Source organism: Oxyura jamaicensis, chromosome 3 (assembly GCF_011077185.1).
Source record: "Oxyura jamaicensis isolate SHBP4307 breed ruddy duck chromosome 3, BPBGC_Ojam_1.0, whole genome shotgun sequence".
Classification (NCBI taxonomy): domain Eukaryota; kingdom Metazoa; phylum Chordata; class Aves; order Anseriformes; family Anatidae; genus Oxyura; species Oxyura jamaicensis.
In genome coordinates, this window is record NC_048895.1 from 61,737,864 (window position 1) to 61,750,305 (window position 12,442).

Consider the following 12,442-nt stretch of genomic DNA (forward strand, 5'->3'; position numbering starts at 1 on the left):
TGTTTACTGTGCCAAAATACAAACTGATACAAGGTATCTGTTTTTAGACCAGTTCTCTCTAACATAGCTTATTTTTGTCTTATTACAGCAGCCAGTGATCAAAGCGGACACAATATGGACCAGAAAAAGATCAATCAGACAGATGACAGGTGTTTATACACCTAACAACAGAGCAGGACATGTTAAATGTTATATTACTTTTCCAGCTTACCATTCGGAATGGCTGACAGTTTTCCAAAGGTTTCATTCAAAGCTTTCAGGAGAATGGAATTCTTCTCATCAGAATCTTTCAGTCTGTTCTGCATGCTGTCCAGGTTATCTCCCTTTTCTTTAAAGCAATAATAAGCAGGCCATTTATCATTAAGAAATTCAATAGTGTAAATAAGGAGATACAGTAAATCTGGTTGTAGGATTCAATGGTAATATTTTTGGTTTCTTTAGGTTGCCTACGTCTGTAGTATCTAAATGCTTTAGTACATTTTACTGTTCTATATCAAAGCTTTTGATATAAGAGATTCACAGAAAAAAAAAAGAAAAATACAGAAAAAAAGAAAAAAATGATAATCACAGCAAGAAAAATGACAAACATATAAATAATAAATGATAATCATAGATGGAATTATTTACTCAATTTCACACAGTGACCCAATGATAGACTCAAGAGTGAAGTTTAGTCATAGCTTTGATTCCTAGATCCAACTACTACTCAAATTTTCATCTTAAAGGGGTTGCTTGGGATGAATGATTTGAACACTGTGTGCAGAGAGGCATGACTGATCAGGTCATCTACTGCTGCAACTGGAATGGCCAAAGCATAGCTGTCATGGATTTTCTCATAGATAACCAATGTTGATGTAATATCTGAGGAAAACATGCGATATCACCCTATCATCAATATGAGGAGACAACACAAATTATTATGAAATAAACATAGATTTTATTTTTGGGGTATAGTCCTAAAAATAAATTAAAATAGTTGTATCATATTCAGTACATTGCAGACTGTTGCAGACTAATGTTATCTTTTACAGATAAGTTTCTGTTCTTCACCTTTTTTTTGAATAAAAATTAAAGATTTTTTTTTTAATAGTAATCAGCATTAGCAATAATTTTTCAAACTTTCAAAAGTGAGATTCCAGCTAAGCTTAACAGTTATTTAAATGGACATTATTAAAAAAAATTAAAAAAAAAAAAAAAAGAAAAAAAAAAGTTAAGTTTGCCACAGAAAATGCTAGGTAATGCTTAAACAACTATCTTAGGGGGCATTTTTCATCATTTCTTCATGTAAGTATGGAGTTCTTCGTAATAGACAGCTGCTAATTTATTAACTTAAAGGTATGCCCTGTTGGGAAACTAATTCAACATCACTGTGCTTGATAGAAGGAGGAGAATGATTTGTAGAAAAGTAGTTTAAGATACAAAGTATGTCAGTGACCTCCAGATATGTGACAGGTTATTGAATTAAACACACAGTTTTTGGATACGTATCCAAGTAGATACTGAAGTAGGAAAACATACTGGAGAAGAGTTTTCTCCATGAATAAGTCACATACTTGTGAAAAATATAAAGTATCTCTTTTTCACAAGGGACAATAATTAGACAAATTGGTACTTCGGCATCTCCAAAAGCATCTGAGTTGTAACATTTCTGTGAGAGGGTAAACAGAATAATGAGTTAAAATGAGTGACAGTGGTTCAAGTCCACTTTTAAAAGATTTTAAAAGAGAAAGGTTTCACAAAATTAGATATGCAAAAAAGCATCTTGAAAATTAGAAAAATCAAACTATTTAAATGAATTTAAATGAGAATCATATTTTTGTTGTTAAACCCTTTGAAATGTCATTCATAAAGAGATCTATTCACTGTATTTAAACCAGAGCAACTCTGCAGGAGTGCCTGGAGGTAAGACTTCATTCTTGCAAAACGTCCCACAGAAGTACAGGACAACGGTATGAAGGTTGAAAGGCACAGTTAACACTAGAATAAAGTTGGGGAGAATCTTTTATAAATTATAAGATCGTATTTTCCCTCAAAAATACTGCTTTTTTAAATAACAGGTTTTGAATCTGCAGATGAATGAGGCCACTCATAAAGTGATGTTAAACTAGGGTGAACATATGAGAGTCTGGTTTTAAATGCTCTGTGGCTTTACCTGAGTTCATTTATCATTAAGTAATAATACTGACAAAAATGTTTTAATTCCTTCCATTTAATTTTGAAATTATAGTCAGCCTGATATTTCCTTGGTGTCTCTGGTGCCTTTTTGGAATGTGCTTATAAATTGTATTAATATTCCTGACATATTTTATTCATTTCCAGTGGTGGTATAGTAACTTTTTTGCATTAAATTAATTTTAATTATCTCTTTTTCTCCTCTTTACTCTGCCAGATCCAACATTACACTAATTATCCCTTGGTTATATTTCTGAAGAATCATGTTTCCAGACTTCTGTTTTCAGCTTTGTAACCATAGCAGCAATTTTTATGGATTTTAATAAGTGAAGTTTCCCTAGAACTCCTGAATTTGAATACTGAGACTCCGTGTTTAATATTTTTTCTTTTAATTTCTCAAATGTATTTTCACTGTATTTTTTTAAAAAATATTAAAATAATAAAGCCATAAATAATTGTCCTTCAGGAGTTTTTCAAGAAAATTGTTCATTTTGCACAGTGATCATAACATGAAGCTTTATTTTGAAGAAACTTCCCATACTATAACCGAGACAGCCTCTTCATTAAGCACTGAGCTAATTTTGACTATGAATCACAAATTGAACTGACTTCATTTCAGGTTTTCCCTGTCCTTTAATTATTAGCATTTATGAAAAATCCTAGAGCTATAAAAAGGCCTGAGATCCTCCACTTAATCATCGAGGCAAGGTAAAATATGAGTAGCTACAGTCTAATTTTTTCCAAAATACAGAGTTTATCTGACTTGGAGGAGGTTAGTGGATCTTCACTGAAAGATACCAGGCACTGTCGATTCACATTAAAGTGTAGGTTGAGAAATATCCTGAGAATTTATCTCATTCCTGTTTCCACTTAATTAGCTCTGCATGGAGATGGCACATGATGCCAATCAACATACAGTATTTTGTTCAAATCTACAAAACCATTCACGCATCACTAAAACTAAATCCTAAAGTGTAAGGAGGATCTTGACTGACTGCAGGTATGAACCCATATGTTTTCTGGTTTGGTTAATCTGATTTTCAATTTCTGTTTCTATTTCCTTGATAAAACACTACATTACAGAATAAGCATTACACATTTTCCCTCTGAGTGAATGAACTAAAGTGAGTCAAAAAATCCCTAAATTCATATATTTGGTTAAGAAATGAGTTACTTATCTCTTGTATGCACTGATCTGTTTTTACAAGAGACAAGTTTTAACATATCTCTGAAGAACACATACATATATGGCACTGGTTAATTACTGATTACTTGCCACCACTGCAATACTACCAGAAACAGGCATCTTCTGAGAGTTTGGCCTAATGTAGTTTTCCATGGGACTGTCCAAAAAGGTATCATAAAGACACGCTACCCAATGCATGCCTCCTAAAACAGAATAAAGGTTGAAATCTCCTGAGGAGCAATACATGCAGCTGTTTTTATTGATTGGATATTGCACAAATTTACTGGCAGTTGCACCTTTCTATTATGCTTGTTTTGCTTCCTGCAAATAGCATTTTTGCTCCCATCAGTCTCATCCTATAAAGAGGGTGATGGGCCACAAGCTTAATTTTTATCTCAAAATCAAGCAAGACTTATGAACAAACAGGGAAAAAATGTAATTGCAGAAATGCAGCCAATGATGGTTAACTTTTTAAAAAGACTGTTTTCAGCATTAGCATTTATATGAATATTATGCGATAATTTCACAGAATTTTCTAGGTTGGAAGAGACCTCAAGATCATCAAGTCCAACCTCTGACCTAACACTAACAGTCCCCACTAAACCATATCCCTAAGCTCTACATCTAAACATCTTTTAAAGACCTCCAGGGATGGTGACTCCACCACTTCCCTGGGCAGCCCGTTCCAGTGTCTAACAACCCTTTCGGTAAAGAAGTTCTTCCTAAGATCCAACCTAAAACTCCCCCGGCGCAACTTAAGCCCATTCCCCCTCTTCCTGTCACCAGGCACGTGGGAGAACAGACCAACCCCCACCTCGCTACAGCCTCCCTTGAGGTACCTGTAGAGAGCAATAAGGTCACCCCTGAGCCTCCTTTTCTCCAGGCTGAACAAGCCCAGCTCCCTCAGCCGCTCCTCGTAAGACTTGTTCTCCAGGCCCCTCACCAGCTTCGTAGCCCTTCTCTGGACTCGCTCGAGCACCTCCATGTCCTTCTTGTAACAAGGGGCCCAAAACTGAACACAGTACTCGAGGTGCGGCCTCACCAGAGCCGAGTACAGGGGGACGATCACCTCCCTAGCCCTGCTGGCCACACTGTTTCTTATACAGGCCAGGATGCTGTTGGCCTTCTTGACTGCCTGAGCACACTGCTGGCTCATATTCAGCTGACTATCAACCATCACTCCCAGGTCCTTCTCTGCCTGGCAGCTCTCCAACCACTCATCTCCCAGCCTGTAGCTCTGCTTGGGGTTATTGCGCCCCAGGTGCAGGACCCGGCACTTGGCCTTGTTGAACTTCATGCAGTTGACCTCGGCCCATCGGTCCAGCCTCTCCAGATCCTCCTGCAGAGCCTTCCTACCCTCGAGCAGATCGACACATGTACCTAACTTGGTGTCATCTGCAAACTTACTGAGGGTGCACTCAATGCCCTCATCCAGATCATCAATGAAGATATTGAAGAGGACCGGCCTCAGCACTGAGCCCTGGGGAACGCCACTAGTGACCGGCCTCCAACTGGATTTGACTCCATTTACCACGACTCTTTGGGCCCGTCTATCCAGCCAGTTTCTAACCCAACAAAGCGTGCGCCAGTCCAAGCCAAGAGCAGCCAGTTTCTTGAGGAGAATGCTGTGGGAAACGGTGTCAAAAGCCTTGCTGAAGTCAAGGTAGACCACATCCACAGCCTTTCCCTCATCCACCCAGCGCGTCACTTTGTCATAGAAGGAGATCAGGTTCGTCAAGCAGGACCTGCCCTCCATAAACCCATGCTGACTGGGCCTCATCGCCTGCTTTCCCTGCGTGATGACTCTCGAGATAATCTGCTCCATGAGCTTCCCTGGCACTGAGGTCAAACTGACAGGCCTGTAGTTTCCCGGGTCAGTCCTCCGGCCCTTCTTGTAGATGGGCGTCACATTTGCTAGCCACCAGTCAACTGGGACCTCCCCCGATAGCCAGGACTGTTGATAAATGATGGTAAGCGGCTTGGCCAGCACCTCTGCCAGTTCTCTCAGTACCCTCGGGTGGATCCCATCCGGCCCCATCGACTTGTGCACATCTAAGTGCCGTACCAGGTCACCAACCATTTCTTCATGGATAGTGAGGGCCACATCTCTCTCCCCATCCCCTTCCACTAGTTCAGGGTACTGGGTATCCAGAGAACAATCGGTATTGCCGTTAAAGACTGAGGCGAAGAAGGCATTAAGCACCTCCACCTTTTCCTCATCTCTTGTAACTAAGTTTCACCCCGCACCCAGTAAAGGATGGAGATTCTCCTTAGTCCTCCTTGTCGTGTTGATGTATTTATAAAAACATTTTTTGTTATCTTTAACAGCAGTAGCCAGATTGAGCTCCAGGTGAGGAACTCAAGAGAATTCAAAAGCTTCAAAAGAATTTGCTGAATGCAACATGCCAGGGCAGCAAAAATGCAAACCAGAGGAAAATACACAAACAAGGGATATAGCTGTGCCTATCAGCTACAAAATATTTTGGCTAAAAATATTCACTTGTTGTCAGACAGGACAAGTCCCCTTCAACTTATCAATTCTTAAGCAGAAGAAATGACATGAGCTGAATTTCAGTATCCACCTGACACCAGTCTCCAGCTGAAGAGGAGTTTATATATCTTATTTTTCCTTTTCATTGATCATTTCTGACAAAGCCTGTATACTGTTGCAAATCTGCACTGGGCAAATATATTTTTAAAACAGTAAATTCAAAATTATAAGGAAGAAAAATTGCTTCTGGCAAACTAAAAATCCCTCAAGGCACAGAGAGAATGAAGCTGGCAGGCAGCAGCATTCACTCATTTGTAGCCAAAATTTCAAAACTCCTTCTTAGCCAGAGCACTACATACAGATTTTGCTTCTCCCACCAGGGTTATTCCTCCTAATGCCTAGCCCCACAGAGAAAGAAAGAATTAAATCTCCATTTTAATAGCTTCTGTCAGAAGCTTTGCTTTGTAAGGACTGTTTCAGCAGTTTTTGGTAGTAATATAAAACATTTTTGTGATTAACAGCCGTTTTATAACTAGTATAATTGGCCACAAATCACAGAAATGTCATAATGTAGCAAGAAAACACTCCCACCTCTATCATAGCCCAGCCTGGATTTCTGGAGTATATATTACTTGAGTGGCGTATGGATTTTCATTACTTTAACTAATGTACTACCTGTAGTGCAGGCAGAGAAATTTCAAACTAATGATCACTTCTGTCTAGCAGATCTTTATAGAGTGCCCACCATCCATCCTTCACTTTCAGTAGAGACTCTGAACAGGGTGGCTTTGTAAGAACCGTAGAAAATATCTTTTTGTTAGTTTTACACTCAAATCTCACTTTCCATCCTGGAAACATCAAGTCATCCAGAAGAGATTATGTTCATTATACTAGTAACACCATCACTTTGGAGAAAAAGCGGAGTGGGGAACAAAATAATCTGTTTTTGCATTTTACTCTTATGTGTCTGCGTTCTGGGCACTACACTAACTGATCTCTGTGGGTCAAGATGTGGAGCATGGCCATGTTTTATCAGATACAAAAAGGCATACTGGAAAGTTTAGAATGTTAGTCTGTATAGAGCACATTGTATCTAAGTCATATCAGAACATTAGGAAACTCCATCTCATTAACCTTCAGTATGGGGCAAGACCACAGACAAAGATCTAATACGTAGCTTATAAGCACTGCTCCCTTCTTGCATGAGGATTGCTTTATGAATCTTTAGAATGCTTAGACCTTCACTTCTGAATTGTGAAATGGACATCAACTGAAATTCTCACTGGACTCAAATTTGAGAATAACATACTTTTTTTTCCAAAAATCTCTGAACTCATGTCTTATTGAGTTTTTTTTTTTTTTTTTTTTTTTTTTTCAGGGTTAAATTGGATGGATAGCCCTGTGGGCACACAGCATTGATATATATTCAAAGTCTTTGATTTTGCCCTGGAAAACAGGTCCCTATGTTCTATAGGGCACATGGTAACTCTGATGTAACCACCTATTGAGCACAGAAAGCTATGGACTCTGTGGTGTACAAAGGCAGCGCTGCCTTTTTGGCATTTCCAGCCATGGGAAGATGGTGAAGTTTGCTTTCTTCACAAACAGCATCCCTGTTCTTTCAGCTTCAGCCTACTTAAATTTGTCCACTGGCGTCACCTAGCAGTTTAATGATTTTCTGTGGCATATTTACTGAAACATGCTCCTCTGGCCCTAAACTGGTATTGAATCTGGCAGTAAAGTCACAATAAAGAGGAAGCTTAATATACATCCAAGATTTACTAGAAAATGTCAGTACTTACTATTTTCTTGTAGCAGCTCTGAGGAAAATGTTTTTAACTTTCAAACTGTGTATGATATTGAAATGTAATTAATGACCATATTAAAAATTTTGTCTTATGCCGTTGTTAAACATTATGATGACTTGTTAACTAGTCTGCAAGTTGAAATCCTAGAGCTGCCAAAAATAAATGAGTGTAGTAATAGTCAAGCGATGACTGTGTTATGTGGATCTCATTCTTCATGCTGTATGGTTTTTGTAATGCATCTCCCAGGAGGCTAATGAAAATTTTATATGTTAAAACCCGAAATACTCAGCTCTATTATAAAAATCTGTCTTATTTCTAATAAAATATATTTTTAACTATTGTAGCATGACATGGAAGCTTCAGGCATCATCTCTGTGACAAGCAGATTTAAGCTCAACCTGGAATATTTACTGTGTGTGATTTTTCTAGTTCTGATGCATGAAATAAAGAAACAAACAAAATAGATTAATTTTCAAATCCTTTGATCAGCAATAACTATTATATCCTAGTTGTTTTCATCTTGTCTTCTTTATTACTTCCATGTCCTAGATCTCTTTTCTCATTTAAGTGAGAAAGTGTTACACCTGTCCTTGTGGTTAATCCCATGTTAACCCTGTTATAGCACAATGACTTCAGCCAACTGAATCAGATTAAAGTACACTATATAGAGTATGAAAAGATTTGAAAAAAACTACACTGACTTAAAACAAGCTTTTCAAAAAATAATATATGTATATATACATAAACATAAGACAACAGTGTAAGAGATGGGATTACAGTGTACTAAAATGGAATAAACCATGAAGTTATCAATTCAAACATATTATATTTAGATTAATAAAAAAATCCATATTTGTATGAATGGCCTTCAAAAGTAGCTATATGGAGGATGTGGTTAATTGATATAACACTTTAATATACCAGTGGCATAAAGGCTGTACAATCTTAAGTCACTTTCTCTTGTATATGTAAAAACAAGGTACTCAAGCAGCAATGTTTAATGTTTTTCACAAAGGCAGGTGTGTGAAACTCAGAATGCTGGCCTATTTCAAAGTGTATCATGCTTATTTCCTTTCAGGTTCGGTTGAAATATTAAAATACGAAATATTTTTCAGCTCCTTTCTAAGACTTCTGTGGAGAAAGAATTGATGATTACTGTTAAACAGATGCTTCATTAGCACAACAATAAGTATTTTCTTAGAAGACTTATAAAACAATCTGTCTGCAAGATACAAACTGCTTTTGTTTGCAAGATTGTGCAAGAGCTCAAAAGATCATTAAATCATAGGATCCGAATGTCTGCCCAAAGATCATTTTTCTCTTTCTGACTAACAGTCATTCCTCACTGATGTTTGTCTAAGCTGTTTTTGAAGATTTTTAAAGGTCAAATCTCCCTAATCTCCTCAGGCAATCAATTCCAGTACTTCTACATTTTAATTACAAGAAAGATTTTCCTAATATGTGATCTGCAACAGTGCAATTTAAGATATGTTAGTACAATCTTATTTGGAGAAGCCTTGGCATAACTGAAGAATATTAAGTCCCTACTCATTTGTCTCTTTTTCAGTCTACAATTTTAAATTATTTCCATCTTTCTCCTCTCTCCTTCCCTACACTTCCACTTAGTCTTCATGATGTCTGAAAGACTATCTGCAAATGACCTCAACCTTCATGAAGTTCAGTACCTAGCACTGCAGACAGTAATTTCGCTAAGGCGCTAGTACCCCTTCCACTCTGTGGACAAATTGTTTCATGTGTTTTGGAAAGCCATTCACCTATTCATGCATTCCCCCGTGACATCTACCTGACATCCACTGTGAACCAGCATGTGATCCATGATTGTCTTTGGTCTTATTCTATGGAACTGCTACACAGACAATTGCTCCTCATCCTGCATTTCTGCAGCTGTGCATTCATGTGTGCATGAAACACCTTGTTGTGTTCATCCTGACAACTGCCCTACTTTCTCACACTGTGGCATTCAACGATAATACTCTCATTTATCAAGGTGAAATACTCAGGTACATTATAAACACAGTCTTATCTGAATTATCAGTTATTATGTCTCACCAAACAGAAATTTCTGCAGAAAGTGTAGAAAAATAAAGATGCTTTATTTGCACCAAATTGAAGTACTTGGTTTGAGATCTACAAACTTTATCATTTGAGTTGCATTTAGCCACATACTTAAACCTTAGGAATGAAGAAATATTTTGTGTGCGTGTGTGTGTGTGTGAAAACTCATCTCTTTTCTCCAGAGATATGTTTTAGTTTCGTTTTTGAAGAAAATACTTAGCAATTCCCTCCCATTACCCTATTTGGCAAACATCTTCATCTTGCATCCCCACACTTCCCTTTTCTGTCACAACCCCATAAGCATCCTAAAGAGATGTGCTATCTCTGATTGGTATTGTAAACACTAATTCTGTATTAACAGGTATTGTAAACCCTACTTCTGTATTAACAGGAATAAAAATGTAATGTTGTGCTGGATTTTGTACTAATTTTCTGCTAGACCATTTAATAAATCAAAACTTATATTTTCATCCCTCTCTCATTCCCACTTACTCTCACCCTTACTGTAATCATCAAGGGAAGACTAAGGTTCTAGCTTTTCCAGCCTTCCTATCCCAGAAGGGGACAAGCATCCCTGCATCATGCCTGGACCCAAAATAGAGCATTTTTCATTGATACATTGTTCAATATAAAAACAGATACTGAACTATAAATATTTCTTTTTCTTCTGACATGGCTTATTCATACTGGAAGTAAAACAGTCTCATAAAGTTTTTCTAGTATTTAATGGACCTGAATGCCACATACTGTACATACCTTTAATATCATTTTCTAGCCTCTTGGCATCATTAAGGACCCTGAAGCTTTTCTGAAGAGAGCTCTTGGCGCCATCCTTCAATGATCCTTGAGGACCAGATGTCTGCAGACAAACAAGTAGTGTCACAGATACAGGAAAGTCTTAAGTCATAAAAGATACAGGAAAACGATCTAAGTGAAAGTTCTAAATTCAAACAAACATCAGTGTACTCTGAATCATATCCCATTGTCATTACACTGGTCTTCAAAAGACTAAAAAATAATTTCCTCTAATTTATTTTCTTTTGTTTTTAGAGGAAGCCAGTTCTCCTTTGGAATACCAGTGATGACTATAATAAGAAGAGAAAATGTTTATATCATTACAGAAAGAGATTTGCTCTAGAAACAGGACTTTGTCCAGAACAAACAAATCCTTCAACTTAAAACGTGTTTCTTCCTCCAGCTACAGTATTTCTCCCTAAGACCAGCTAAGACCACCTTTATAAGCCAGACTGGATCTGATGTTCCATATTCTCAAACACAGAACAGAGCTGTCTTCATGGTTAAATACAAGAACTGTAATTGCTAGGTCAGTATAGTAAAGATGCTATAAAGGAAATAGATTTAAAAAGAAGGGCAAACAGCAGTTAATCTGAAAGAGTTTTATTACTAAATAACCATCCTTCTACATATTATACTACTTAAAGATCTTTGCTTTGAAAAAAACATCTATCTCTTCAGTGCAGAGACTGATCAATTGGTAGTATGATTTTTCTAAATTAGATTAGTATTTTCAGTTGGTAGAAAATGCTCTAGGTTCTGAACCACTTACTGTTCAGTTTGTAAGAGTGAACTCAGGTCACACATCATACTGAGTAGATTTCTATGAGAATACTCTTGACAGCCAGATAACGTTCTATATTAGTCATGGGTCATAGCCTCGTAACTACTATGTAATTAAGAAGCAGCTACTTTTCATTTTCTAGGGCAGATACATATACTCAAAATGTGTGTCAATTAAATGACACAGTTATTATTAATATTCATTATTTATATAATGAGCAAGCCCAGAGGTGATACTATGCATACTGCTGTATCTTTGTTGTTTTTTGATGACACGTTGAGAACCATGTATGGGACTTGTCTACTTCTTTTCCATTTAAAAATCTTAAAGGACACTTTGGATACTCATAAAACTCAGAATAAAGTGTTTTGTAAAGGTATATCTCATGGCATGTGTGGTCATGTCACTGGGATATATCTACCATACTACTTGTAGTCTTGGGATGTAAATTTATTCTCAGCTTTCATCATGGGCTAAGTGATTTTATGAAGTATGGCCTGTATGACTGCCAAGCACCCTTCAGCTATGAAACTGTTCCTACTACAAATTCTTCCCCATATCAACAGAAAATATATTTGAAAGATCAACAAAACCTTTTTTTTTAATAGATTTTATCACTTAATATAAGTAGCACCGATAATAGGAAAACACATATAACCCCAGAAAAAGAAAAAGGAAAACAAACAAACAAACAAACAAACAAACAACAAAGAAAGACTTTCCAGTTAAGCAAAAGACTGCTCCTGAAAGAAGAATGGTTGGCCAGATTTTGTAGCAGATGCACCTGTCAAATCAGATAATACTACTACTATTTTTCCCGTTAGCATCAAAACCCAGGTTCATGTGACCACAGGCTTCAAAAATAATGATTGTTAATATTATTAAATTACTAGGCATGGTTGATTGGCTGCTAAAGCAGTTTATATTCAATACATTGGAAGGCCGGATTTGCAATTCAAAAACAAGAAGTTCATCAAATCAGGGACAATAAATAGGTCCGGGCTGGCAATTAATCAGAAACAGATTTCAGCATAAATTTAATACTAAAAAGGCCCTTCAGAAACAAATACACTTGTACTGTTTAAAAGCTTTATTTTATATTAATTTTCAAATAATTCTGAAAAGGAGGA

General features: G+C 37.0%; 1 protein-coding gene across 6 annotated transcripts in view; it reads right to left on the minus strand.

The window, feature by feature from the left end:
• Positions 1-12,442, minus strand: part of LAMA2 (laminin subunit alpha 2) — a 390,777-nt gene that overhangs the window by 56,124 nt on the left and 322,211 nt on the right. For all 6 annotated transcript variants that reach the window (XM_035321576.1, XM_035321577.1, XM_035321575.1 and 3 more), the window contains 2 exons: positions 10,490-10,592; positions 212-328 (listed from right to left, as the gene is read on the minus strand). In XM_035321576.1, coding sequence (XP_035177467.1) covers positions 212-328; positions 10,490-10,592 — 220 coding nt within the window. The remainder of the gene's footprint in view (positions 1-211; positions 329-10,489; positions 10,593-12,442) is intronic.